The 27,777-nt window shown below is 33.2% G+C and overlaps 5 protein-coding genes across 8 annotated transcripts; 4 read left to right on the top strand and 1 right to left on the bottom strand.

Moving 5' to 3' along the window:
- Window positions 1-477: 477 nt before the first annotated feature.
- Window positions 478-2,023, top strand: LOC100500019 (ribonuclease activity regulator protein RraA-like). Of its 3 annotated transcripts, none has more exons than NM_001248752.2 (2): window positions 478-730; window positions 1,275-2,023. In NM_001248752.2, the coding sequence occupies exons 1-2, from the start codon at window positions 613-615 to the stop codon at window positions 1,787-1,789; spliced, it is 633 nt and encodes a 210-aa protein (NP_001235681.2). In that variant the 5' UTR covers window positions 478-612; the 3' UTR covers window positions 1,790-2,023. The 3 variants fall into 3 exon arrangements, with proteins under 3 accessions (NP_001235681.2, XP_014622807.1, XP_006596961.1); XM_014767321.3 differs by having other exon boundaries at window positions 650-730; window positions 1,259-1,899; XM_006596898.4 differs by having other exon boundaries at window positions 693-829; window positions 1,275-1,899.
- A 2,267-nt stretch (window positions 2,024-4,290) lies between these two features.
- On the bottom strand, window positions 4,291-5,892 carry LOC100791520 (STOREKEEPER protein). Its single transcript, XM_003547065.5, has one exon. It carries the CDS (start codon window positions 5,822-5,824, stop codon window positions 4,511-4,513), a length of 1,314 nt encoding a protein of 437 aa, XP_003547113.1. The 5' UTR covers window positions 5,825-5,892; the 3' UTR covers window positions 4,291-4,510.
- Window positions 5,893-9,061: 3,169 nt separating this feature from the next.
- Window positions 9,062-15,563, top strand: LOC100818473 (kinesin-like protein KIN-14C). Its single transcript, XM_003545735.5, has 17 exons — window positions 9,062-9,282; window positions 9,367-9,603; window positions 9,692-9,836; window positions 10,331-10,440; window positions 10,533-10,652; window positions 10,812-11,015; window positions 11,427-11,636; window positions 11,744-11,818; window positions 12,108-12,254; window positions 12,362-12,497; window positions 12,605-12,714; window positions 13,877-14,038; window positions 14,124-14,353; window positions 14,593-14,674; window positions 14,759-14,863; window positions 14,944-15,048; window positions 15,155-15,563. Exons 1-17 carry the CDS (start codon window positions 9,238-9,240, stop codon window positions 15,332-15,334), a joined length of 2,403 nt encoding a protein of 800 aa, XP_003545783.1. The 5' UTR covers window positions 9,062-9,237; the 3' UTR covers window positions 15,335-15,563.
- A 1,678-nt stretch (window positions 15,564-17,241) lies between these two features.
- On the top strand, window positions 17,242-20,033 carry LOC100500012 (uncharacterized). The gene is made up of 3 exons (NM_001248660.2): window positions 17,242-17,516; window positions 17,750-17,872; window positions 19,454-20,033. The coding sequence occupies exons 1-3, from the start codon at window positions 17,418-17,420 to the stop codon at window positions 19,604-19,606; spliced, it is 375 nt and encodes a 124-aa protein (NP_001235589.1). The 5' UTR covers window positions 17,242-17,417; the 3' UTR covers window positions 19,607-20,033.
- An 829-nt stretch (window positions 20,034-20,862) lies between these two features.
- Window positions 20,863-24,103, top strand: LOC100790993 (transcription factor ILR3). Of its 2 annotated transcripts, none has more exons than XM_003547064.5 (5): window positions 20,863-21,162; window positions 21,536-21,598; window positions 22,791-22,853; window positions 22,968-23,130; window positions 23,696-24,103. In XM_003547064.5, exons 1-5 carry the CDS (start codon window positions 21,050-21,052, stop codon window positions 23,930-23,932), a joined length of 639 nt encoding a protein of 212 aa, XP_003547112.1. In that variant the 5' UTR covers window positions 20,863-21,049; the 3' UTR covers window positions 23,933-24,103. The 2 variants fall into 2 exon arrangements, with proteins under 2 accessions (XP_003547112.1, XP_040865856.1); XM_041009922.1 differs by having other exon boundaries at window positions 20,899-21,162; window positions 21,536-21,586.
- Window positions 24,104-27,777: the final 3,674 nt, after the last annotated feature.

Genomic DNA, 27,777 nt, shown 5'->3' with positions numbered 1-27,777 from the left:
CAATAATTTTATTTGATTCCTCTTAATACGAAAACAAAACAAATGAAGATAAATATTAGACTTAATTTTCAAATTGTTTTTTTTATTTAGAATGTTTAGCTAAGTTTTTTTATTTGTGAAAGTTCCAATAGGTCTTTTTTTTTTAAGTCCTTCAATGTTTCAAAATGTTTTTTTATTTTTTAAAAAAACATCTCAATATGATACTTTTCACTAGAATTTATAACTTAACATCTTTAGTCTCAATTAGATGAAAAGAATCGCATTGAAAAATAATAATAATAAAATTCTATTAAGATATTTTTAAAAATAAAGGATTTCATTAAAATTTTATAAATAAAAAATCTAATCGAATATTCCAAAAAAAATAAGTGGACGAAATTGATAACAATTCTTTTTATGAAAATAAAAAACAAAAATGAGAACATTTACAGCGAAACCCAATGAATACATAAAAAAGACAGTGGTGTTGTTTTTTGTGGTCTCATTTCGTAGAGGTTTCCGCCCGAACCGCTAAAAGTTGTGGGTGTGAGATTTCTTGTACGAATTTTCCACGCAAGTCATCCATAGTGACCAGAGGTGGCACGGACACCAACACCAAGACAGAGACTTTGGATGTTTCTTCGTTGCAGAAGCAGAGGCACACCAATCCCATTTAATTTATCGTTCCTCTTCTCCTCTTCACTTTCCAACCACCCATTCATTCCTTTTCTTCTTGCACTCTGCCCTTTGGGTAAGCATATTCTCATTTTGCTTCTCTGCTTTCATAACTTGAGGAGTACCCAATAGTTTTATTAGACTTCTTTGTTTGGTTTTAACTTTAATCTTTGTGGTATGATTTCATTCCTTCTTAGTTACACTACGGATCATCATCATCATTTTTAAGATAGTTACCACAAAAGTCGACAAATTTAGCATATAGTATGATTTGTGATTAAATAATGAGTCCTAGTATAGACATAGACTATTTGCTCATATATGAAGAGAGGTTAAATAAAAAATGAAAGTGTGGAGTTGAAGAGTATTTTAGTTCAAGAAAACATGTAAATCAAAATGAACATGGACATAAAACTTTGGATTGTCTATTTATTGTCATAGATTTTAGATAAAATTATCTTCTTTTTTTTTTGTAGTTCTAAACTGATGAGATGTTATGATTTGTGTTCTACAACCTTTAAAGCAGTTAACTTCTTCAGGCAGTTGGTAATGGGGAAGTCCAAATTATGCTTGGTTGAATTCCATTATTTCTCACAAAGTATAGGTCTATGTGGGTGCAGGAGGAGTTTGTAACATGGCTGCTCTACCTACTGCGGAGCTTAGTGATGCAAATGCAACACATGTAGCAAGTGGTGATGTGAGGGTGCTGCATCCAGTGTTCAAGGTTTATGGCCAGGCCACGGCATTCTCCGGCCCCATTGTCACCGTGAAGGTGTTTGAAGACAACGTGTTGGTGAGGGAGCTTGTTGAGACGAAAGGCGAAGGAAGAGTATTGGTTGTTGATGGAGGAGGAAGCTTGAGGTGTGCATTGATGGGAGGGAATTTGGTACAGATTGCATATAACATGGGGTGGGCTGGGATTGTGGTGAATGGTTGCGTTAGAGATGTGGATGATATCAATGCGTGTAATATTGGCGTCAGAGCCTTGGCTTCTCATCCACTCAGATCCAACAAAAAGCGCACTGGTGAAAAGAATGTCCCTGTTTATGTTGGTGGAACATTTATTCGTGAAGGAGAATGGTTGTATGCAGATAATGATGGCATCCTCGTATCAAAATTTGAGTTGTCAAACTAAAATAGTTTACCTTCAGTTCAATATTATTGCAACTTTAGACTTTTAAGTCATGCTTTTTCTGGTTTAGTTTGTGGGGAAGTGAATAAAATTTTAAGAATTTCTTGTGTGCACTTTGCCTAACATTTGTTTCTCTCTTATTTTAGAGGGGCAAGGGGGGGTTCATGTTGAAAAGTTTGTCTTCGAAGCAGACAATATTTCAGTAGTCTTGGCCTAATATCCTATCCCGAATATCCACTGGGTTGGGGCAGCTGATAAATCTTAAGTTGCATAAGACGTGTCAATTTCTAGTGTTATCTATGAATTGTGAAGTTGCTTGGTCAAAAGAAATCTCTTGATTTTGTTTGAATGGTGGGATAAAGTATCAATCCACCAAATCAATCGTGTGAGAAATAGGTATCTAAACAAAGATGCTAGTTGAGTCTTGGCTTTGCTAGCAGAGATAGCTTGCTTTGGATAGTATTTCATAATCGAAGTTAAGTGATAAGTGGTCCCATATTGGACCCAAAGCCACGATAATAGAGGAGGTGTAAGCAATATGTCCATAAAAGTGGTCCTTAATACCATCAAACAATGACAGACATTCTTAATACTATCGAACAATAACAAATATTCCTTGAACATGTTGATTGTGATTGATAACTTTACCCAGCTGGAATGATAAACATTCTTCTAATGTGAACTTCGTTTGAGCATGACTTTAGCAGTTGTTTTGATAACTTACCCAGCTGGAATATTAAATAAAGTATGCCAAAAATAAAATTGGTGTGTGAAATAGGATTATTAAGAATAAAATATACAAAGGGCATAATATGATTAACTCATCTATCAATCACAAATATATGGAAAGAAAAGGCATGACCAATTGAACAGGAGAAACAAAAAAGCAGGAAAAAAAAACTGCGGTCATTAACAGTTTTTGTTTTGCTATATTTAAATTATGAATGCAGGACAGACAACAAAGAGATAGAACATTTCATCTTAATCTTAATAAGAGATACTCCAAAGAAATAGGAGCAGAATCATCACTCGTTCTCTAAGGAATCTGAGCTTGATAGTATGTGTGAATACCATAACTCTTAAGGATTTGCAGCTGCAAACTTGAGAGCTGTGATCATGAACAGTTTATACTATTTCAAATTAGGATGAATACAACTATACAAGACTGATAGAGATAGAATACTTTATCTAAAAGTTATAAAAATTTCCTTATTTTAGAATTATAATAACTAATAAATTTAAAACATTTTTTAGAGTTATTTAGAGAGCATCATTCCTTGCTGTTTGATTACATTAACTCAGTCTAAGAACTTAAAGGAGGGCACGGTTTGTTTCGACAGTAAAAGGGCTCATCAAGAAAGAAAAAAAAATTGTTGCCACAATCATGGAGGTCAATAACCACGCCCCCCCTCTTAAGCCTTCGGTAGCTCTCCCATCAGAGCCTGCAACATCCTTCTGGAACAAGGGAGGCAATGAAATTTAAATTTAGCATTTCAAGCAATCTGAAACCCTCATCACTAGCCCAGCCTTAGTGGCTTTATGAACAGCCCACACCTCATAACAGCCATACCCAGAGCCAGAGGTACTAAATTTACATCCAGTAACTGAGACTACTTAGACATTGAATTCAAAAAAAAAAAAAAACAATACATAAATTACCCCCTTACGCAGCCTATTAAAACGCCTACACAAAAAGTTGTGTTTAAAGAGGTAAAAGAGTGTCAATTTTGAATTCTTGCTTTCCTTATCCTTGAATTTGAAGGGGAAGTTGGAAACAATGAAGTGCTGAGGAAAATCACACAGGAACCAAACTCAAGCAGCCATATCAGTTCTGAAGAAGTCCTTCATGCAAACTTCTAAAATCATATTAAAGAATTTTACAGCCAAGAATGTAATGTCAGCATGAAACAACCCCATCTCTACCTCACTTATTAAGGAAACAAAATTGATGCATGGAGTTGATGCAAAGTCCTTACTCAGCAGTTTAGAGACTGACTCTCCAGCATCACTAGCCATTGAAAATTAAAATTTTTATGTTAGTACAGGTTCCCTGGGTTGAGAGCTTTTGAATTGAAGATTGTTAATATTAGCATTTTATGTTGTACATGACCAACTAAAAAATACCATACTCAGCTGCTATAACAAGATTCTCACATTGATCAAAGCATTCTCACAAAATGAGGATTTTCCTTGGCCATCAAATGTAATTTAGAAATGATCAGACTTCATGATAGGGGAAATTAACTACCATCTCAGTGACCACACCAATTCCCATATCACATACATCATTGGATGTAATCACAAAAATAACCAAAATATGAATCCTTCAAACTAAAATTCCTTGATGTACAATGAAACAATGATCACCATAATGGTCGAAAGAAAATAAATAACAAGAAGGACAACAAATCATTTAACTAATAAATTAGATACCTAAGTAAGATATTACTACCAATCACTTGTGAAGTAGAATAAAAACCCAAAAGGGTATACTACCACAAAAGTTCCAATTCCAAATAAATTATAAATTATAGAGAAACATTTGTCACAAAATTCCTAGGAACTTCTGAAGCAAGATATTTTGACAATGTCAATAACTAAACACTGCTACTGCTACTGAATTAAAAGACTATACCATAACCACAAGGTTACAATGCATAGAGGATAGATCACAAAATATATGGCCCAGAGTACCGAAAAGGCCGCCAAACAAAATTGAGAATCCTAATGATTGGATGACCGAAGCGCCTCGAGTATCAACTTAGTCTGCTCCCCAATCAGTTCTGAGCGATTCGCAAACAGTTCCATCTCAGCATGATGTAATTTCTTCCACTTCCCCCTCAACTCTGCCCTCTTTGATTCCTCAATCAACTCCAACCCCCTCTTCACATCATCCTCATCCAGCCTAGAAACATTGGCACCCTCTTTGTATCGAACCAATTCGCGCAAAAACAAACATGCATCACCACCATCAGGCTTTTGATCAATCTCCATCCTTTCAGACTCCTTAAACTCCAAGGACGGCACCGGCGCCGGCTCCGGATTTGTTTCAGGCTTCGGTTTCTTAGCAGAAGCCACATTCCTGCTACCGGATTCCTTCTTCTTCGGATTCGGACTCTTGGCAGCATTCCCATTGGACTTGGGCTTCTCCACGGAGCCATTGGCTACACCACCATCCTCACTTCCCCAAGCCTTTTTGGACAATTCAAAGAATTTCTGATCGTGCGGTTTGGAAAACTTAGGGGCATCTCCATTCTTCCCTTTTCCTGCCTGGGTCTCAAACTTCTTCTTGAGCCTTCGGAGCTTCTCCTTCAGCTGGTTGCTGGAAAATTCCACGTGAAGCGACTTCTTCATGAAATCGTGGAAAGCGTTGGCATTGGGGAACTTAAGAGGGTCCAGCCCTGTTTTCGATGTGAACTCAACCACGCCCTTCAGAATGGCGAGTTCGTCCTCCTCGCTCCACAGTCTCTGAAACTTCTTCGAGTTATCGCCGGACTTCTTCCCGTCCTCCTCCATCTCGTCGTCGGAGATGGCGGCGGCAGAAGAAGATTCGGTGGCTTTTTTCTTCGCGCGTTTGGGGTCGGCGACACGGGCGTTGTTGTTGTTGTTCTCGGCGGGGCGCTTGGATGCCGATTTTGGCGGCGGCGGCGCCGGGGAGGGTTGAGCTTTGGGCTTTTGGGCCTGGTCCATGGGCTTGGAGGCTAGGGGTTTGACCTTAACGGGAGTGGGGTGGGGTTCTGATTCGGTTTCGGAACCCGATTCGGTTTCGGATTCGGAGGAAGTGGGTTGGGGCTGAGGGTTTGAGGGAGGAGGGGGTGGAGGGTTTTTGGAGATGGGTGGTGGGGGGAGATTTTCGTCTTCCTCTTCTTCGGAGGAAGCTTCCTCTTCTTCTCCGGAGGAAACTTCTTCTTCCTCTTCTTCGTGTTGCTGAGAGGATGGTTGTTGTTGTTGTTGCTCCTCTTCTTCCTCGGAATCGGAAGAGGAAGCGGTGGGTGGCTCGTCCAGAGGAGAAGGGCGCAGCTTTTGTTTTTGAGCCATGCTGGAATTGAATCAGATTAGGGTTTTCTAAACAACGAGCACATTCAGAAGAGATTATTAGGTAGTGACAGAAGCCTTGGGAATATATATATATATAGTAGAGGCCAACGGTTCAGCTCCCCTAATCACAAATTAAGAAGATAATTGATAAAAAAAAGTTGATAATTTTATTTTATCCCCTTCAAAATTTCAATTATATCTTCAAAAAATATTTAATTATTAAATTTATTTGATTTACTTATTGATAATTTCTTTTAAAAAATTGTGATATTTGATTTACAAATAAAAAGACAAAAATAGATTGGAAGATATATATAAGCGCTTAAAAAAAAAATCAAGTATATGCATAAAGATAAAAGAATAGTGGTTTGATCTCAAGATGGTTCCTAAAGAAAAATTTGAAATAAGTATTCAATCAAATTAAATTAGAAAAATATATTTGAAAGAAGCAAACAATAATTTTTTCCCTCAAAGCATGATATTAAGGTAATACACGTGACTCGATAAGAATGATAGTAGCTTTTAAAAACATTATTGTTTAAGGAAAAAAATCTATAAAAAAATCATTAAAAATATTCTTACTCAACATGAGAATTCGAATTTGCAACATAAGAGTACATTGTAAAAAACAAATCTTTAACTTTATTTTTAAATAATTTAAATTTAAATTTTAATGCAAGCTAAGGTGCTTCAATACAAGCTGTGGGTTATGGTGGAGAAGTTTATAATGATCAGTGGACTTATCAATTATCAAGTCTTACTGAAATATTTAATGGCGTAGACGAGATGATATAACGATTATTGGATTTACCAATTATCTTGAAGTCACCACTAATGGCTTCTCGGTCACAAGTTTCTTTACAAATGAAGTTGTGACTATGTTCACAAAGTCGTCATTCATGGTTATTTTATGGTGGTTAAGAAGCCATCATTAATTCTTCTGCAATTGAGATCTTATTGACAACAATATTTACATTCTTGTCCAACTCGACCCATTACAGGTTTGAATCGATAAAACTCAGGTCACCGAATTGAATCCTATGATGCATCAAATTATTTCATGAGTTAGAGCTTTGCATATACTAAAGAGGGAAAAAAACCGTTCCTTCATTTATCAACTCAACACCAACACATGCTGCCTAAACTAAGTCTTGGTTTGGTTTGAGATCAGATAAGGAGAAAAGGATAAAAAAAAATTAAATTTTTAGGTGGGTCTCATACCTTTATTTTTTTACTTTAATTTCTTCTCTCCAAATACAACTCCTAAGAGAGTGAGAGGAATTAATTATAACTTTGTAGTTTTCAGTTGCTTTTTCCAGTATTTAGTTTGGAATGAAGGTTAATATGAATATATATAAAACATTTATCTCTTTTGATGATTTTAATTTTGATAATTGAATGTGAGATTGAGGTGTTGTTTGCAAGTTATGATTTTAAAGTAAAGAATTATTTTTTAAGTTTACTCGTTATGTAATTATAATGTAAAACAAGTTTACATTATTGTGTAAATATAATTTAAATTATTTTAAGATAATTATTTTAAAAATTAATAAATACATAATGTTTTATGATTGAATAATTGTATTTTTCCATCTCACAAACTTATCACAAAATCAAAATTGAACCATCCGTACTAACATAAATTGCATTCTTTTAATGACGATTATATTCTATTGACACCGTGTAACGTGGCTTACCTTGTAGTAGTAATATAATAATTTTTCTTTTTTGCTGTTTTCTACCTTTAGAAAAAGTTAGTTTTGTCTATTAAAAAAAGTATTGTAAATAAAAATTACAGTATTTTTTATCTTTTATTTTAGGTAGGTAAACTTATTTAGTCTATGAATTTATGATAGGTTGAGTTAGATTGATTATTTATAATATTACAGAAAAAAAGTGAGTTGATTTTTATTAATTTATTCTTTGAGAATTTCTGGTGGGTAAAATCAAGTTGATCCCATTTGACACATAAAAAGGAAATTTTAATGTATATTTCATTTATAAGAATCTTATCTATATAATTTGATATGTGATTTTATTATATTGATTTGATTTAATTCCCTTGAATATGTACTTGAAATTACAAGAAAAAATTATAAATTTTATAATATATATTTATATTAGGGTGAGAAATGAGGGAGGAGAAAAAGATTGAAAACTTAAACATGGTTTGGTTTGGTTGCGAGGATAAAAAATGAGAAAATATAGAAAAATAGATTAATTATAAAGTGAAAATGAGATTATTTGATTGACGAAAAATAAAAAAATAAGAGACAAATATAAAGTTAGTTAGTAAGTAAGAAAATAAAAAAATATTAGATTAAAACATTATTATATCATAAAAAGGTATAAAATAAAACATTGGTAAAATAAAGCCACCCAATTTGTACCTTCAATCCACCCACGAGTGCAATATACAAGTACAATTCCCTGTTCATCCGCTCGGTTTTGCGGAAAAATGAACATAGAGTTTACCAAAATGTGTAAATCCTAATATCCTTTCAATTTCGTGCTCTTCCAACCTTTCTTTCTTATTTTTTGCGCAATCAAACAGCCTTAATGCTGCTGACAGAGGTGAGAGAGATAATTTTTAGGTTGAAAAATCTTTAAATTAAACTTTTTAAAACAAAGAAGTTTATAGATTTTATTTCTCTAATTTTATGGAATGGGTTACTATACAATAAAAAAGGACACACGTATATTCACAATTTCCTATTATTTAATATATTATCAAGAATTGCTAGTTAATTAAACAAAAGATTAAAATTAGATATTTACCACCTCATAAGACATAATTTATACAATTTAAACATTTTAACTAAACTCATTTATTTACGATAATGACACAATTGACACATTTAAAACCTAATAGTTAACTAAGTTTAATGTGTATACTTTCATAATATAAAATAGACTTACACTCTCATCCAATCATAACTTATTATTTAAATTATTTTAAAAATTAATAAATTTATTATAAATAATGAATTATAATTGAATGATCATATGAAATATTTTATGTTAATGCATAACTATTTTTCACTAATTAAAATTACATAATTACGTTAACTTGCCGATAAAAGTGAAGTTAAATGTATTTTTTAAATAAATTTAATTAGTAATTAATTAAGAACCTACTAGTACAAGAAAATTATTTTTCTATTGGGGACTGAACGTGTGTGCAACAAGACCGTTACATTCAAAATATATAATTTAATAAACTACATGGCCCTACTTCCGAATCGGATTTCAACTCGGTTCAAGTTAAGTTGAGGAGGAAAACGGGACCGAGGAGCGCATTTTTGTTGAACCGCCCATCGAAATTCAAATTTCATTTCATCACGCTCTTCCGTCCGTAAACCCTAACACCACCACCAGCTTCAATCGAAGCGATTCCTTCTCCGAAGCCTCACATGGCTTCCCGCATCGAGAACAGGCCTCCTCGCATCCTCTCCAATGTAAGCTTCTTTCTCTCTTTCATTAAGGCTTTAATTCTACGAGAGTAGCACTCGATTCGCATCACTAACGGTGTTTTATTTCAGAAAAAGGGGGCCACTGAAGAAGTTTTCTCCGACAAGCGTAGAAGGATTGGGTCGGAGAGAATGGAGAGACAGGGAGGCCGAGGCAGGGCTCCCTTGGGTGCTCTAAAGGCAGACGCTAATAATGATGGTGCCAGTGCCGAGGGCTCCGAGTGCAGCACCGTTGACTTCACCAAAGAGGAAGTAGAGGCGTTGCTGAATGAGAAGATGAACACGAAGGAGAATCGCTATGATAATAAGGTTTCTGGTTAACTGAATCTGATTCTCAATTTAATTATCGATTTTTGTTGTCTGTGAAGCTTATTGGGGCGAGTGGTTTAATTTGCAGAAAAAAATGGACCAGATGGGTGATCTCATTAAACGGCTTAAACTCTGCCTTCGATGGTTTAAGAGAGTCGAAGAAGGCTATATCCAAGAGAAAGAGAAGCTTCAGACTGACCTAGAATCTGCTGAGAAGAAATGTCTGGATATTGGTCCGTCTTATTGAAAACACCTTCATATCCATGTTTTTAGATGCTTGCTTACTTTTCTATTTTGGTGTGATTTATTTGTGTTTTCAGCATCTAGCATTGAACATAGTGTCGTCTGTTATGTTACCGTTGCTTCAATCTAGCAGATAGTATTTAGAAGGCTGCAGTCCTAGCTACTATGCATTGTTGTACACTATGGCAGTTGCAGTTAGATTGCCGTGAATAGGGTTGTCTTCAGTGTGTCTAGTGCTTTTATTGATTTTATATTGTAGAAAAAGCCGTCAACATCACTGAATGAAAATAATGGTTGTTCACATTCATTTATTCAGCTAGAGCAAGATTATTTTTCCTCTGCAAAATCATGAAATAGTTTTGTTGTTTTTTGTTGAGTCATTAAAATTCCAGAGTGCTTGTGTAGTTGTAATTTCAAATATTCATCTTAAATCTCGAAGTAACAGTTGTTCAATAAATATATTCACACATTTGTGTTTTGTCAGAGAATGAGATGAAGATTAAGATTGCAGAGTTGGATGAGACTATATCTAATTTGAGGGCGGCAATTTCCTCTTTAGAAGAGAGAATTGCAAAGGAAGAGTCGGATAAATTGGTAAGGTTGTTTGCTGCAATATTGTGAATGGATGTCCCCAGTGGTTGTTTTCTTTTGCCTGATGACATAGGTTTTCATGATTTGACAACTAGGAAGCTATTGCTCGTTATAGAAAAGAACAGGAAGCCAGAAGTGCAGCTGAGCAGATGCAAGCTTCTGTTTCAACTGAGCTTGAGAGAGTTCGGGAAGAGAAATCAATTGCTGAGAAGAAGGTAATTCTATGTTATAATTAAACCAATTTACAGTTATCTGTTAAATATTGAAATCCGCAGCCAAGTTACCCAAGAATTATTGTAGATTGGTATATTCTGTGTTATGTTTATTGCTTACCAGCTTTTGTATCCCACTTTTGGATCTGCTGAGTTTTGCAGGCCATTTCAAATGAGGATTTGTACAAAAGATCACAAGAGTATAATATGAGTCTGCAACAGTACAATAGTCGCCTTCAGTCGGATCTTGAAATAACTAATGGGGCACATAAACGACTGGAGATGGAGAAAGCAACCATTGTTGAGAACCTTAGCAATGTGAGAGGCCACAACAAGGCATTGCAGGACCAGTTGGCATCTCTTAAAGTAAGTTGTTTTGTTTGATTATTGATTTTAATGCTTGAAAATTTTCCGACAATTTCAATATTTTATAATATTTCCAATCTAGTGAAAATGCCTTTTTCCATCCAGTGCTGCCTTAGGCATTGAAAGGGAAATGAGTAATTGATTTAGCTTGGTATTATGGTTTTGCTTTGTTGTTCTTCTATGGATTGTAATGGCAGTGACATCCTCCTTCATGTGTGCACTTGAAATTTCAACCTGTATAAGTTTTTTTTGACTTGACATGGCTTAAGTAAACTTTTTGTGAAGACCAGTAAAGTGCAAATAGTTTGGACTTGCATTTTGCTTGTATTACTATTGACTCCATATTGTCATTTTGAGTAACTCTCCTATTTGTGTTGACTGGTTCCGTTGCTTTTACCTTTTTCTTCTCAGGCTTCACAGGATGAGGCTGCAAAGCAGAAAGAAATGTTAACAAATGAACTCAAATTCCTTCGGGAAGAATTGAAACAAATTAGAGATGATCGAGATCGCCAACAGCTACAAGTACAAACTTTGACTGGAGAAGTAGAAAAATACAAAGAATATACAGGGAAATCATGTGCGCAGTTGGATACCTTGACAATTAAAACAAATGCTCTTGAGGTTTGTGGCGTTGTTTTGTCCCTTCCTTTTGGTTATTATGATGCTTTTGCTAATTATGCACACATGTGTTCATTAGATTTATAAAAGATAGTGGCTTTTTTTTATAGGGGACATGTTCTTCCCAAAGGGACCAAATAAATATGCTGCAACAGCAGTTGATTGCTGAAAAGGAGAAGTCAAAGGTATGTTGGCTGCGTGTGCGCACGTTTTTTTTTATAATTATTTTCCTAGTAATGCGGGATAAGGCTATGGTTGTTTGTTTTTTGTAACTAAGTTCCTTGTAAGATGCTTCATTAAAATTTAATGGGGAATCAATCAATGACTAAATATTTGTTGATTTTTTGCTGGTAGTAGTTACTACTTATTTCATAGTTGTCTATTCTTGTTAGTAGTGTTTACTGATTTTTTCTAGTATCTAGTTTGTCCATATTTTGTCAACTACATCTAAAACTATTATTTTCATCTTGTTAGTTGGCTGATTTATCTGCTTCAGAAACTAGAACAGTGTTTGAAGATCAGAAAAGAATTATACGTGAACTCCAGGAACGACTGGCAGAGAAAGAATTCCAAGTAATTGAAGGGGAGAAGTTAAGGAAAAAATTGCATAACACTATCCTGGTAAATATTTTTTCTTTTTGTTTGCTGAAAATCTTACCTAAATCATTATCCCCATATCAGTTGTTTAGCACAATAGTTCAGTAGCAGATAATTATTTATCTATGTAGGAGCTAAAAGGAAATATTCGCGTGTTCTGCCGTGTCCGACCTTTGCTACCGGATGATGGTCCTGGAACAGATATGGTTGTTTCATATCCCACGTCAACCGAAGCTCTTGGCCGGGGTATTGAATTACTACAGAGCGGTAAGGGCACAAGCTTCTTCCCCCCTTCCTTAATTCTACTTACTATAGTTTCACGTAGTTTATGTGCTTGTGCAAATATAATAATTTCATCCTTTAACGATAAACAGGGCAGAAGTACCCTTTTACATTTGACAAGGTATTTAATCACGAGGCTTCTCAGCAAGATGTTTTCACTGAGATATCGCAGCTGGTACAAAGTGCGCTTGATGGGTACAAGGTGATTATTAATTTGCCTCCTCTTTGTTAGACATGGCAACAGGGCGGGGTGGGGATGGGTATTGGCTCCCCAATTCCCGACCTTGACTTCCCAACATATACCTTCGTTGTACTCGACGGGTTAAAATTTATTACTCCAATTCCTGTACCAGTTGGGTATCAAAATCTGATTTAAAAAAAATTGATTGTTACACATTTATTTTTAATTACTTGTATTTACGACACATTTGTCTACAAAAATAATCAAGAAAAAAATTTTAAATTATGTAAATATTATAAAAAATTAACAAATAATTAATAAAATTTTAATAATTTCATCGGGACGGGTACGAGAATGGGTATGAGACGGGTAATGACATCCCCGTCCCCAACCTCGATTAAAAAAGTCAGATAATCTCGAACCCGAACCCATACCCGATCAACTTGGCTATTTTCCATCAAAATCGGGACAGGTTTGGACAGATACCCACGGATACTAATTTCATTGCCATGCCTACTCTTGGTTCATTATGATAGGAGCCAAATACTTAGAAAATAGGCAAAAATAAAGCATAGAAACTTTATGATAATAGTAGGACAGAAAATTACTTGCTATCGGTTATGGAAACATTGTTTTACACAATTTCGTATGTGCACTTTTTACCTAATAGCAAAATCAAAATTGTGTAAACTATTCGGTTCATTTCCAGTTTATTTTTGGTGTGGCATTGTACTTTTTCGAAGAACAATATTGTTGGTTTTGCATCACATTGTGGGAATTGATATTTGATTGTGTTGGTTGCCGATATCTTTCTTCTGTGTTCTGCTGGTCTTTATCTCAGTTTCTGTATTTTATAAACTCTGGCAACTGTGACCTTATTTTAACAGAAAGCACAATTATTATCCTTGAAGTTAAGCTTATATTTTTCTTTTTTGGTTTTTTTTTTCTATTTAATATGAACTCTGGACTATCTCACCATATTTTGTTTGATATCTTGCTGTTTCGGTGGCTTATGGTTTGTTTTTTGAAAAAAAAGTATTTTTTCTTCATGAAATGCATCGCAAAAATAGAATATAGTACGCCATACTCCATAATAGACAATTGTTAGTCCCCTCTCCTTATATTTCTGTGACAAGATAAACTATGCGTGGCCTGACAAAGGGTTTATGGTTTGTTATGGCAGGTCTGTATCTTTGCTTATGGACAGACAGGCTCAGGCAAAACCTATACAATGATGGGTAGGCCGGATGCCCCCGATCTGAAGGGGTTGATACCACGTTCTCTAGAACAGATATTCGAGATTAGTCAGTCCTTGAAGGATCAAGGATGGACCTTCAAAATGCAGGTTAATATACTTATTTTCAGGAGATTACATAATATTAAATAGATAAGGGGAAACAATAATGACAAATTTTGTTAAATATTTGTAGGCTTCAGTATTGGAAATATATAATGAGACCATCAGAGATTTGTTATCATCAAATCGGTCAAGTGGTATTGACTCAACACGTACAGAAAACGGTGTTCCTGTTTCTGGAAAGCAGCCATACACTATTATGCACGATGTCAATGGAAACACACATGTTTCAGACCTCACTATAAGGAATGTTTCTAGTGCAAGTGAGATTTCATCCCTTCTGCAACAGGCAGCACAAAGCAGGTGAAGCCATGCTTGAAATCTGCAAATGCTTTTACTTTTTCTGTTCCGACATGAAGATGCTTGAATGAGCGTTTGCAACTGTGCAAAAACTTGTGCTTTACCTTCCAAATGAATTTAAGATGACCAATACGGTTCCTGTTTCAACTAAATTAAATTCAGAATAAATTGCATTGTATCTGATTGCATTAGAAAATGTGACTTTTAATATTATCAGATTCAATGTGTCCATCTTGTTCCAGGTCTGTAGGAAGAACACACATGAATGAGCAGTCGTCACGAAGTCACTTTGTCTTTACTTTGCGTATATCTGGGACTAATGAGGTACTGAATTTTTCATACATTGGTATATTTACTGTTTCTTTTATCTTGACACCATTTCCTGATGTACTTTTCTCTTGCTCATAGAACACTGACCAACAAGTGCAAGGTGTGTTAAACCTGATTGATTTGGCTGGAAGTGAAAGACTGTCGAGGAGTGGAGCAACCGGGGACCGGTTGAAGGAAACTCAGGTGTCTGTTTGGTTCATTTTTTTTTATTAACTTTAACTAATAAACAGGTAATAAATTTTTGCTATGTACATCTTTGTCAGGCTATCAACAAAAGTCTCTCCTCTTTGAGTGATGTCATATTTGCTTTGGCAAAGAAACAAGAGCATGTACCCTTTAGGAATTCAAAATTGACATACCTTCTCCAGGTATGCAAAGCTATGCAAAATTTGCATTTCGTTTCCATTTGTTTATTTTCATTACTTCAGTTATATGAACCAAACTTGTAATTTGCTTATGTTGTATCCGTGGCAGCCATGTCTTGGTGGGGATTCCAAAACTTTGATGTTTGTGAACATCTCACCTGATCCATCTTCAACTGGAGAGTCACTTTGCTCTCTTCGATTTGCCGCTGGAGTGAATGCCTGCGAGATTGGTATTCCGCGGCGTCAGACATCCACACGGTCCTTTGATTCTCGTTTGAGCAACGGCTAAAAGAGAGGCCACACTCATTATCCATAACCAAAATAACTGTCATTTGTAATGCTTTGGATGGGATAAAAGTGTTGTCTTTGACCCATGTAACTGTTAACTTTTAGAGAATTGAGCTTGTATAAATTGATTGTAGGAGGGGCTAGGCTTTAGCCTCAGTGGTGCAACTATCATTTAGTTGTGACATCGTTATATTCAATTTATTGAAACAGCTTGTTGATTGTAATTTCTATGTAAAACTTAACCATTTGATTATTCTTGCAACTTCACCCCGGGTGTCACATTATTTTGGGGTCTTCAACAGCTCTTTACGGACGAGTTTCTGGTTCATAACAAATGTTGATTTAATGAGACATGTGGGAAACTATTTTTTTATTGTGTATAAATTTTTATTAAGAGTTTAGGAAAGTAAATAAAAAACTAATAATTTATTTAAGTTAAAATTAGTTTATATGTAGGTTAAAAATATTTTTTTAAGAGATTAATACAAGAGTGCCTACAAATTAATTTATGTAGAAGCTAATTTTAGTTTATGAAAAATAGAAAAAGTTTTTTTTTTTTTTTTTTTGCAAGTGTTTCTAGAAAAAATTACTTAAACATGCTCTAAGGGAGCTAAATCTATCATTTTATGATAATTCTGGGTAAAATAGAATCGATTCTTGGGGAGATATCCGTGCTAAAAAAGTATTTTCTTTGTTCAGATAACGTTTATTGGAGAAGCTTCTCGAGTCAGCGGGCGCCCATTGAACCCAACACAGCTGAGGAGTGAGGACCCATAGTTTGATGGTTGGTGGTCAATGATGAATTATTGATATAATTCTCTACATAATACAGATTCCCCAAATCTATTTCTTTAATCTCTTTGATTGCTTTTATACAAAACACAGCTCATTACCATGAATCTTGTTTATGGTGTACTTTTATGCTCTTGTTCCCTAGAAATTCAGTTACTTATTACACAGTAGGAGATACTTGCCATAGGGACAAGCCCCCGTACTTATGAATTTTAGATTTGATATAATTGATTGATAAATATGTTATTTAACTATCTAATTAGGAATTTGATTTCTAAAGTATGTGAAAATTTTTTGAGTGTTATAGATAAAAAAATATGATTAAAAAGAAAGAATTTTATTAAAAGTTATCCGTTATTTGACAAAAATTAATTATTAATAAAATTAATAAATATTTTTATAATGATGAAAAATATGTGAATAAAATAGTGTTTATTAAGAAGTTCCATTTTTTAAATACATGTCAGTATCTAATTTTCTATTGAGATACCTTGCATACAAATAAAAAAGTTACTACATTTTTTTTCTAGAAAAAAAAGAAAAAACAATGATACATGCCTGATTTTTATTTTTTTTTGGTTTTCTAGTTTGAATATGTTTAAAGTATTAAAATTGTTTGATGAAAAACTTATTAAGAGTTTATTTGATAAATTCATATCAGATAAACATTTATTTTATAAATTTATTGTAATAAATTTACAAAATAATTTTTGTAAATCATATAAGAAATTATTAAAATAAATTAAAAAAAACTTATGAGAACAATAAGCTGTTTTCATTATTTTTTTAAACACTACCTAAATAAAAATAAGCTTAAGCAAGGATTCTAATATCGAAAATAACGATATATGCACATTTAGATTTTGAATTTGAATTTTGCATATAATTTTCACTTGGTGAAGTTATTATCATTGTGCTGTAATTACTTCAATAAGTTTTTTTTTTGGTAAAGGATACATACATTGTTAAATAAAAAACGATTTAATTTCTTTATATTTTTACTAGTACTATATGATACAATCCTAGTTTGAATTTAACTTTACTATTATTACTTTGTTTTGTAGCAAAAGAAGATACTTGTTAGCTTGTAAATGAAGTTGTATGAGAAGGGTACTTGGTGTGGTGGGTCTTCCTAATTCATTGAAGAGAAATTATTAAAATATGAAGTCTGCTCTTATCTAAATCACCCTTATTTATCCAGATTAAAATAGCCTTCAGCAGAATATAAGAAGCTGCAAAGTTCCCTTCTTTTGGGGCAGAGTCAATTCATCAATTAGGAGTTGGGTGAGAGAATGGAAGCCTCAGAGCAGAACAATTCAAAGGTAGTGTTGATTGATTCTTTGCAGTCATGGGAGTTCCACGTCAACCAAGCCTATAATCAGAATACTCCTGTAAGACACTCATTTTATGCCAAAGTTTGGATCTTTTAATATTTTTCAAGCCTGGTCTGGAAAGAGTGTGCAAAAGGGGCATTTAAGCTTCAAGTTATTTACAAAATCCATTTTTGACTTTGATTTTGTATTTTTGGTTTTCAATGTTTGTTTTAATTTGTCTTCTTGTTCTTCCTTGTGGATATAGTATATTAACTTATGGCTTATGTATTTTGTGGGATGGATCAATATAGGTTGTTGTTCACTTCACTGCTTCATGGTGCATGCCATCGGTGGCTATGACTCCTGTTTTTGAAGAACTGGCTTCAAGCTATCCGGAAGTTCTGTTTCTCACTGTTGATGTTGATGAAGTCAAGGTAATTTCCTCCCTTTTAAACCTCGTGATTGGTAAATTCATGCACTAATGCTGGTTTTGTATTTGAATACATCATCATTAGTTTTATGAAAATCTATATTTATACAACAAAAGTGTACAACAAGAGATGGATAGGAAGAGAATAGAGAGTGATGTGGTATAAGATGAGAGGTGTGATGGCAAGAGATAGAAAGAAAGAGGGATGTTGAATAAGTTATTGGTGGAATTTTGTTGTATGAATATGAGATCTCTTTAGTTTATTACTACTTTCTCTTTCTTATATGTCCCCTTTCTGCTTGTGTGAATGTGCAGGATGTGGGGTGTCGTCGCTTTTGAGATTAATATTTAGATTTTTTTTCTTCCTGATTTCAGCATGAATTGTTGTATTTATGAGCATTCCTCTTCAACCACACTCACTAAAGAAATGCTGCAAAAATTGCACTACAACTACCACATCCTAGCCATTTTCACTGGGTAGGGTCAGTGACATAAATGATGCCATAATGTTTTATCAAAAATTATGCCTACAGAGATCTTATTGACCTTTACACTTCTTGATGACAAAAGTTGTAAAAAAAGTTGTTTATGGCTAAACCTTTATATGGACGCACCTTAAAAAATAGCTCTACAGCAGAGGAACACCCCCAGTGCATTCTGAAAATTACTAAATGTTACAAAAGAAAATAGCCATATCTGCAATAACAAGTGGTACACTGTCTCTGAGCTAGATATTCACATATTGAATTGACCCATTAAATGGTACATGTTGCTAACTTGCTGGTCCAAAATAAAGAAGAAATAAGCAAGTGCATTTATGGGTGTCAGTATCTGGTAATAATATACTGTGCATTTAACATCTAATTTATTGTTCTATTAGTAATGTATAAATTACTATATGCAACCAAGTCCTGTTTTGTGTTCTAGACCACTTATGCATGGATTTCCATTGATAAAACTGTACTTATTTTTCTCTTGGCGGGGATTCTTTTTTAAACCTGTTGTATTTTAAATGGACAGTCATTGGTTGGAATAGGATATTAGAATAGTAAAGGAAGGTGTTCAAGGTTAGTAGAACTTCTGAAAATGGTCTGTTTTGTGACTCTTGTCAAATGTTTATTGAATACTGTAACTATGTAGTATGATCCTAAAATGTTTATCTAGTGCTATGTCGATCAGTAATATGGTTCAACAATTGCTTTTGTTATTGAGCAATATATATTTCAGTTTTGTGTGCATAAGATCTAAAGGTAGAATTCTACCTACCTTGTATGCTCTTTTTGTTTTTGTAATCCTTAAAATAATAGAGCAACTTGCACCCCTTGATTACTGACTTGGATTTGAAGCACAATTTCACACTTGGTGTTAGCTACTCAACAAAGAACTATGTAGATACATAGATATTCTGCCGATCAACATGTATGTTACTCATATTCATAATTGACTGATTAGATAGCGTACTTTCCAGATATTGTATTCATGCTTGGAGCATTGAAACAAAAAGTTAATTCTTGGGTGATTTTCTCTAATGGTTTGTTATCAATTGATGACGACAATTTATATTGGATTATTTTTGGGAGGTTAGGAGGTAGCCACCAAAATGGATGTAAAGGCAATGCCAACATTTTTGCTGCTGAAGGACGGTGCTGCGGTGGACAAGGTGGTTGGTGCCAATCCAGAAGAGATAAAGAAAAGGATAGATGGGGTTGCTGAGTCCACTCGTGTCTCACTGGCATAGTTAAGCATCTGTATGATATTCTACTGTTGCAAGTTGCAAGATATGTGCTTGTGGTCCTGCACTGCACTATGGCATCTGAGTCAAAGCTTTTTGTGATGTTGTATGTTGTTGAATATCAGTTCAAGTGTAATTTCCAAATTTGATAAGCGCAATGCTTTGGTTACTGATTAATATCCGCAGTTTTTGTATCAGCCAAAATTTTACATTTCGTAGTTTTGGTTGTTGTGGATTTATGGTGCTCTTTCCCTGCAAGTTGTGAATTCAAGGGTTATGTCCTGCTGTCTTTATATTGGTTCTTTTGCGAATGAAATATATATGTATATTTTCAAGATATGTCTCAATCAGTTGAGTTTAATGTATGAACTGGTTTGCCAATGGACCAATTTCTTGCAAAATTAACAGGTGGAGAATGAGCATGTTTGCTGCTATTAATGAGGAATGAGATGGTTGATTATTTTGTCCACCGGTGAAAACAGTTTTAATGGTGATATGAATTTGATGTTAGTAGATATTCATGTTTGTTGATATTCAGCTCAAAACAAATGATTATAAAACTATACAGTTATTTTGAGTCATTACTTGAATTACATTATACTAGTAGTAATTACTATATTAAACTAATTTATAACTGAAAATTTCCTCCTTTTCTTTTCTTGTTTGGGGGAGCTGACAATAAAGGATTTGGTTATTGTGGTTTGCAGTTCAAATTTTATGTTTAAGAAGGGAGTGTTAAATTCTTGATGAAAATTCCTTTGTTGAGAGTTTATATGGGGTATGATTGGGCCTCTGGAACTGGAAGGCGAGGGCATGTAATAATGGAGGCCCAATATATATATTGGTTTAAAAAATATATTTATTAGATAAAAAAACTATGTGCATTTATGCTTATAAAACATTAAATATATTCATTTTTTATTTAATACTCACTTTATAAAATATTAACAAGAATTATTAAAAAAATGGCATTATTGAATAGTTATAATTTTTTATATATTTATTGATAATAGAACATTTTAAAAAAATGCTAATAGAATTTTATCAATATCAACCTTACGACTAACTTGAAGAAATTGAAAGAGGAATTTTCTTAAAAAAGATTTATTATTTTATTACTTTATTAAATATTTGATAATTTATAAATGGATCCATATATTTTTTTAAAAATTGTAATTAGATTAATCTATTCATTTTTTATTCAATACTTTATAAAAAAAAATATATGGTTTAAAGATACCCTCCGACAATACATATGTTTTGAGACAAATATAAAATAAGAGAAAGTGAGTTTGTGGCGAGGAGTGATAGTTGGATGGGTATTGATGTCGCACTGTGAGTCTTTCGTATCAAACACACCAAACTCTCACTTTGATCCATATATTTTTCTCTCCATATCATCATATTCATATCTTTGTCCCTAACTCCAGCATACCCTTTTGGCCGGAGATGAGTAATAGTAATTGGGTGTTGGATTATGATTATCTAGACAACATTCCTCTCACCACCCTTGAACCACCCAATTTCTCTTGGTCTTCCTCCTCTCCTCCTCCTACACTCAGGTTACTCCATACTTCAAACACTTATGCTTCTCTTCTCTACAAACTAGCTACATTATCATTATAGCACTGTTTTGGGAAGTAACAACCTTGTACTTACGTTTCTACTCATGTCTTCCTGCTTTTCTTTGCCTTTCTCTCTGTTTTTAGATAAATTTGCTTCTCACAATTCACATTTTCCTTTACTCATAAGTTAAGTGCATTCTAAATTTTCTCCCCGTGATGATTATTCTAAATTTTCATGCATACAATACATAATGTAGATGACAACTAATTATGTTTTTACTTGTTTTTTTTTTATTTTGATTTGAAAAAAATTATATAATAGTCCCCCCCTGAAACATAACTGTGTTTTTTTTCATGGTCATTTGTCCAGTGTGGAGCTAGATGACTCATTTGGAATTTTGGATGGTCTCAAGGAAAACAGGTCAAGAAAACGGTAAACTACTACTGCTAAGAGTTGTTAGATACTTTTGTTTAAATAATTCTTTTGCCTTTGCTCTTATTTCATTTCATCTTTTCATTTGAAAAATTTGTTCGCTTACGTTAAGTTTCGAAACAAACCTTGTTTGGTTATTGCATGCAACATTTCTTCTTTGGGTTTTGTTTTATGCTTTTAGCTCGACCCTGTTATCAGCAAAAAAAGCTAGACCCTATTATCAGCCATTTGGGCATGTTCATGGAATTGCATTAAGTCATAACCTAAGGTTTTAGTCAAAACATATATAGGAGTTTTCTGTTTTTATATGCTTAATTTTAAAAGATGCGTTGCTTTTGAAAATCAAACCTAATAGACATATGTAACCGCTTTTACTTTCGTTTGGTATGGAAAATATATCCTAGAGGTTAAAATCTAAAGTTTTTATTGGAACATTTAATTTAAGAAATGATTAGAATGCATAATCGGAAAAAGAAATCTATGGTATTTTTTATCTAAATGTTTGCAATATTACGTGTTAACCTCAGAAAAAAAGTGAAATATTTTAACACTTGATTATTAATTTTTTTTTATAATATGTAGATCTTTCTTTTTAAATGTTTAGCACAGTGAACATTTATGAAATCCTATATATAGTTACTAAAAAGTTTTTCATGTATTATTATATGAATATTTTAAATTTTAAATAAAATTTGAAAATATAAACAAAACAAAAATATATTAAGAAAATATATCATCCTGATTATCTAACGATTAAATCATTTTATTTATATACAATTTGTTTGATAAGAATAAATTAAAGAATAATAAGACTTCTGGAATTGCAAAAAAAATAAAAACCGTGGGAACAAGACATGTTCTATTCTTTGCAAAGGTAATTTGGTAATTTTTCTAGGTACCGAAAATATATAAATATCTTGTAAAAGTTTTTTTTTTTTAATGTTTTTGAACGGTTCTGTCTGAAAGTTAGAAGAGCTCAAAAATACTTTTACTTTAGAAGTAACAAATATTTTTCTTCTCAATTCATGCATTGAAACACCCAATTTTGTGTTGGATTTCGTAAAAGTACTTCTGTAATTTTCAACCAAGCAATTGTTGTATCTGTTTATCTATCTATCTTTTGTGCATTATAGAGCCTTCTTTGTTTCTTCTATATATCACTCATTAGTTTGTTTATAAAATCCTATTACAGTTTGAGGCCATCTGATTCTAAAGCATGTAGAGAGAAAATGCGAAGGGATCGACTTAATGACAGGCATCTCTACTCTATTTCATTTATCCTCTTTTTATCTATCTTTTTCTTTTCTCTGTTTTTGATCTAATCTACTAGCTCTCTCTCACGTGACTTGTTCTAAACATTGTTTTAAAGGTTTATGGAACTGGGGTCTATCTTGGACCCTAGAAAGCCTCTCAAAATGGACAAGGCTGTTATATTAAGTGATGCAGTTCGAGTTGTTTCTCAGTTACGAGAGGAAGCTCAAAAGCTGAGGGAGTCCACTGAGAATCTACAAGAGAAAATCAATGCATTGAAGGTGTGTAAGCTTATGTAACTCTATAAAGTGGTACCTGCTATATATGCACATTTACTTAGTCAAAAATGCTAGCGACCTAGTCTATCACATTCTTTCATGTATACATTATTATTATTAGCTTAAATTGATTGAAACTCCTTGGAATTCATTCGTTTCAAAGTAATAATCATCTTAGATTATTTTACATAAAAAATAAAAATAAACAATAATTTTATAAAATTAATCTTATATCATCATTAACTCATTTATAAATTTTGTTGTATATCATTAATATTATAAGAAATATAAATGAAAAAAAATTAATTAATGTTATATAGAAAAGTTAAAATAATAATTATTTTAAAATAATTTTTTTTCTCTTGTAATTATAATGGGACAAAGGAATTAGTTTATATTTCCTATTTAATGAATTTTAACGTGATTTTATAATTTTCAAATAAAATTTAATCAATAGTAAAAAATGTATTAAAGAGTATGTTGTGAGCATTCTTGTTTATTACACACATGATGGCTAACCTTATCCTATGATCTCAATTTTTTATATTTTTTTTTGGTGTTTGTATAGGATGAGAAAAATGAGCTTCGCGATGAGAAGCAGCGACTAAAAGTAGAGAAAGAAAACCTTGAGCAGAAGGTTAAAGCTTTGAGTTCACAACCTAGCTTTCTGGCTGCAGCAGGACAAGTTGTTGGCAGCAAGCTGGTGCCATTCATGGGCTACCCAGGAGTTGCCATGTGGCAGTTTTTATCACCTGCTGCTGTTGATACCTCACAGGACCATGTTCTCAGGCCCCCAGTAGCATAACTTGCCAAAGGCTCTGTGTTTTGGTCCAATGGAGAAAGAGAATTTATCTTTTTATTTTTTGCTTTTGTGAAATGTGAAAAAAGAAATCTTATTGTTGAGGCAGCTTTTTGATAACTATTTAACTTCCGGTTATAGGCTAAGTTTGAATAAACTTCTTTATAGGTTCTAATATAAAAGTTCTATCATCTAAATTGTCTATAAGTAGAAGTGCATGAGTTAGATTTTAACTTGTGAAATAAATTTAATTTATTCTACTTTAATTTTCTTGTCCAAGTGTTTATGAAAAAATTGAGTTTGCTTTTTGATACTTTTGGTAACAAATGCTGTTGAACATCAAATACTTTGCTGGGATTCTCCCATTTGGATGTTCGTCCGTTGATGACCTCTGCAATTTGCTTGTTAGTTCTATTAATGGAAAGAACTAGAGAGATATGAATAGAGAGAATTTGGGAGAGAAATTATCCATTCGATTGATCTGAGTATGAAAAAGTGTTCAATTACAATACAAAAAACAGTAATTATGCAAGGATCCAAACTAACTCTCATAACTAATTTTAACAGAAACATCTAACTCTTAACCACATCCTAACCATAAGTAGTATCAAACAGGAATTGTTTCTAACAGGGTGGTTTGAAGCCCATATGTTCCCCCTGATTGATAATCTGCCCAAAACTTCATGGCTCCAAAGATAGTCATTAGAACAATACTTGGCTCCAAAGATAGTCATTAGAACAATACTTGCAAACATCACTATGCTAACCGAGAAAACTATTATAGAGGCTCTTCCATGCTTCCGAATTGCTCTCTGTACTACTAACGCCCCGAGAAGTGATGCAACAAAATACATTATTGCCAAGATGAGGGCAGTTCATGTTCCATTCCCAACAATAGATATTGCAATGCTGACATGGTAGCAGAAAAGAGAAGCATGAAAGAACATGTTGCTGCTGTTACCTATACACGAACAAAAATAAATAAAAATTGCTTAGTACATACCAATAACTAGTTTACTTGCCACTTTAATCTACAATAAGATTCATTATAGATCGCACTAATGCTTAGTATAGACACATTTAATAAAGCCTATGATAGCAGAACTTATCTCGGGAGTTACTCCAATCCGAAGAAGAAGTGGACTAATCAATATTCCACCTCCAATTCCAAAGACACCACCCAACATCCCTGCTAGTAGTGCCATCAATGGAAAAATAAGCTTATTTGATGGTATACTTCTGGGCAGACCAGGCACCTGCATATCAGGTAGCTGTAGGCAGATTGAAAGAGGGTATAGATAACACTGACCATTTAGTGTAAAAAAAATACTTTTCAATCTATATATAGCGTTTAAGAACCTCTGCAATAAGAGTTAGGTCTCTAAGGCTTTCTTTTCTAAATACAATCCAAGCAGAGAAAACCACAGCAAGAGGTACTTGAACCGATGACAGAAATCACAGAATCCAGTATTTGGATCAATCCTCAACTTGCATTCATTTATTTCTTACATATCTTACATTATAATTAATTAAATCATTTGTTAATGATACCTTTGGTCTAGAGTTCAATTGGACAAAAATAAAAGAAATAAAACATAAACAAAATTAAAAATTAGACTAAAATTATAGATTTTCTAAATTAGAGAAACCAAATATCTCTATTTTTAAATGAAATATAAAACCAAAATTACATATTAAACATCTAGTATATTAATTCTTTTTTAGCATATTTATTTGGTATATTATTCAATTGTGACTCACATTTAGTATTTTTAGAGTGTAAATACATATTTAAACATGTTAAGTGACATTTTTATAAAAGAAAAGTTTATATGTTAATTCATGAAGTTAGGATAGGGAAATATTTACAAATTGAGATGGGAACTCATGAATAAATATATCTATTTTGAAATAAAAAGACTAAAATTACATATTTAATTTGACAAAATAGAAGGACAAAGTTGTATTTAATTTTTTTTTACAATTTATCTTATACCTCATGTAAAAAATAGTTATAAAATGTATAATTTGAACGGTGAATAGTTTACAAAATAATATGTCCAACAAAAAATTATGGATCTTGCTATGCAATGCTCTTAAGACCTTGATTAATAAATTGAAAAGGATTTTTTTTATTGAAAATTATATAAAAACATATTTAAAAATTATTTTTTTAATCAGAAAAATGAATTATTTATAAATATATGAAGGCATGTAGGGTGCCAAGAGGCCATTTACAAAGATAGCTGTAGGCACTTGGTTACCAAATATTAACTCACAGAAGATGTTAATATGGTATAACCAAGACCAATAAGCTCCCACAGTGCCACCAATACATTGCCTTTTGTGCACAAAATGAAAGCTATTCTCTTCTAACCAAGACCAATAAGACCAATAACTCACATTTTTTTCCCACATGAATAAAATACTTTTCCTGTTTATTTTCTTAATTACTCTAAAGGCATTCATTAACATTTGTCAAAAAATATTTAACAACTACAAAATTCAATTTGATGGGTCAATCCAATTCAATCCAATCTATTGAGTTGATAGATTATGCAAGTTAGACTATATGATTTGATTTGAAGGATAATTAACTCAACTCAACTCATTTTAGTAGGTTAAGTATATTAATGAGTTGAGTTGAATCAATTTTAACATTCCTAGTAGGTGTTATGAATGATCTTTAATTAGATCATTTTCTCAATATATAAAAAAAAATTAAAATAGGAGCTATGAACAGGGTCCCAATAAAAACACACAAGGACATGCTTTTATTTTTATTAAGTATTATTCGATCCAATACATTGAGAAGTAATATTATTACATGCACATGAATTTGAAGTGTACGATCACCTAAATTCATGGTGTTATTATAACGTTGCATGTTATTCACTCATAATACATAAGCAGTCCGAAATACACTGAAACAACTTAGTAGGGTATTTCACCAACAAAGTTGCCAGGGGGTGTGACACCCTCTACCCCTCACATATATATTAATAAAGGAATAAAAATTCAAATATTAATTAAAAGTATTTTTAAAACATTTTTAAATACAAGCTTTTCAAATGGGTAAAAGGCTCACATTCACTTTCTTCTACATCATATTCAAACTTGTCCAAATAAATAATAAAGTCATCTCGACTCAAAGAAAGTCATATAAGTCTCATACAATTAATATAGAACCTATATCCTAATGTCACATCCTATCAGAGCGTGGTGTTCCCGTGTCCTCTAGCATGAGGTTCTTCATAGTCATCCACCTATTCATCTGCTCCCCCGAACACAAGTTCAAGATCATCACAGGATCCAAACACAACAACACACAGGGAGTGAGTTATCACATTCCTAGCTAATAGAGAAACAAGACAATTAAATATACATATTATATAAATGAGATACCACTTGCTTAAACATAGCTCACGTAACTTCACCACTTCGTCATTCAAAATTCACTTTTTAATTATCAATCACATTACACAAGAATCCCACACTTCGATCAAGATATAATAACACATCAATTAGCAAGCATATGCAATAATTATGCTAAGACTCAATTTTATATGCAATGTGGTACCATGTCAGTGAAAAACCACGCTGGGGCGCTTAGGAGTACATAACAAGACACACCACACAATGGGTTTGTCAGGTCACTCTCACTAAGTAAGATCATAGGGAGACCAGTCAGGGTCACGATGTTTTGCGAGAATGCTCCAACCATATGAGATCAGCATAGGCTTAAAGGAGCACTCAAACCCGGTGACCCCCAAGGCCTACACTCCGAAGAGTCCGTCAGGGCCTCTCCCTCCTGATTCAGGTCCAACCCCTAAAATAATTTTTTTTACATG

Source organism: Glycine max, chromosome 15 (genome assembly GCF_000004515.6).
Source record: "Glycine max cultivar Williams 82 chromosome 15, Glycine_max_v4.0, whole genome shotgun sequence".
Lineage (NCBI taxonomy): Eukaryota > Viridiplantae > Streptophyta > Magnoliopsida > Fabales > Fabaceae > Glycine > Glycine max.
The sequence above is the reverse complement of the archived record's forward strand: the minus strand, read 5'-3'. Positions and strand labels throughout refer to the sequence as shown.

Excerpts from the sequence above, each read along its gene's own strand:
- LOC100790993 (XM_003547064.5), top strand. The coding sequence starts at position 21,050 with ATGAGTAATAGTAATTGGGTGTTGGATTATGATTATCTAGACAACATT. Across the intron at positions 21,599-22,790 it reads GAAAACAGGTCAAGAAAACG|TTTGAGGCCATCTGATTCTA; the intron begins GTAAACTACTAC and ends ATCCTATTACAG. Across the intron at positions 22,854-22,967 it reads AGGGATCGACTTAATGACAG|GTTTATGGAACTGGGGTCTA; the intron begins GCATCTCTACTC and ends ATTGTTTTAAAG.
- LOC100500012 (NM_001248660.2), top strand. The coding sequence starts at position 17,418 with ATGGAAGCCTCAGAGCAGAACAATTCAAAGGTAGTGTTGATTGATTCT. Across the intron at positions 17,517-17,749 it reads CCTATAATCAGAATACTCCT|GTTGTTGTTCACTTCACTGC; the intron begins GTAAGACACTCA and ends GGATCAATATAG. Across the intron at positions 17,873-19,453 it reads TTGATGTTGATGAAGTCAAG|GAGGTAGCCACCAAAATGGA; the intron begins GTAATTTCCTCC and ends TTGGGAGGTTAG.
- LOC100500019 (NM_001248752.2), top strand. The coding sequence starts at position 613 with ATGTTTCTTCGTTGCAGAAGCAGAGGCACACCAATCCCATTTAATTTA. Across the intron at positions 731-1,274 it reads TCTTGCACTCTGCCCTTTGG|GAGGAGTTTGTAACATGGCT; the intron begins GTAAGCATATTC and ends ATGTGGGTGCAG.
- LOC100791520 (XM_003547065.5), bottom strand. The coding sequence starts at position 5,824 with ATGGCTCAAAAACAAAAGCTGCGCCCTTCTCCTCTGGACGAGCCACCC.
- LOC100818473 (XM_003545735.5), top strand. The coding sequence starts at position 9,238 with ATGGCTTCCCGCATCGAGAACAGGCCTCCTCGCATCCTCTCCAAT. Across the intron at positions 9,604-9,691 it reads AGAATCGCTATGATAATAAG|AAAAAAATGGACCAGATGGG; the intron begins GTTTCTGGTTAA and ends TTTAATTTGCAG. Across the intron at positions 9,837-10,330 it reads GAAGAAATGTCTGGATATTG|AGAATGAGATGAAGATTAAG; the intron begins GTCCGTCTTATT and ends GTGTTTTGTCAG.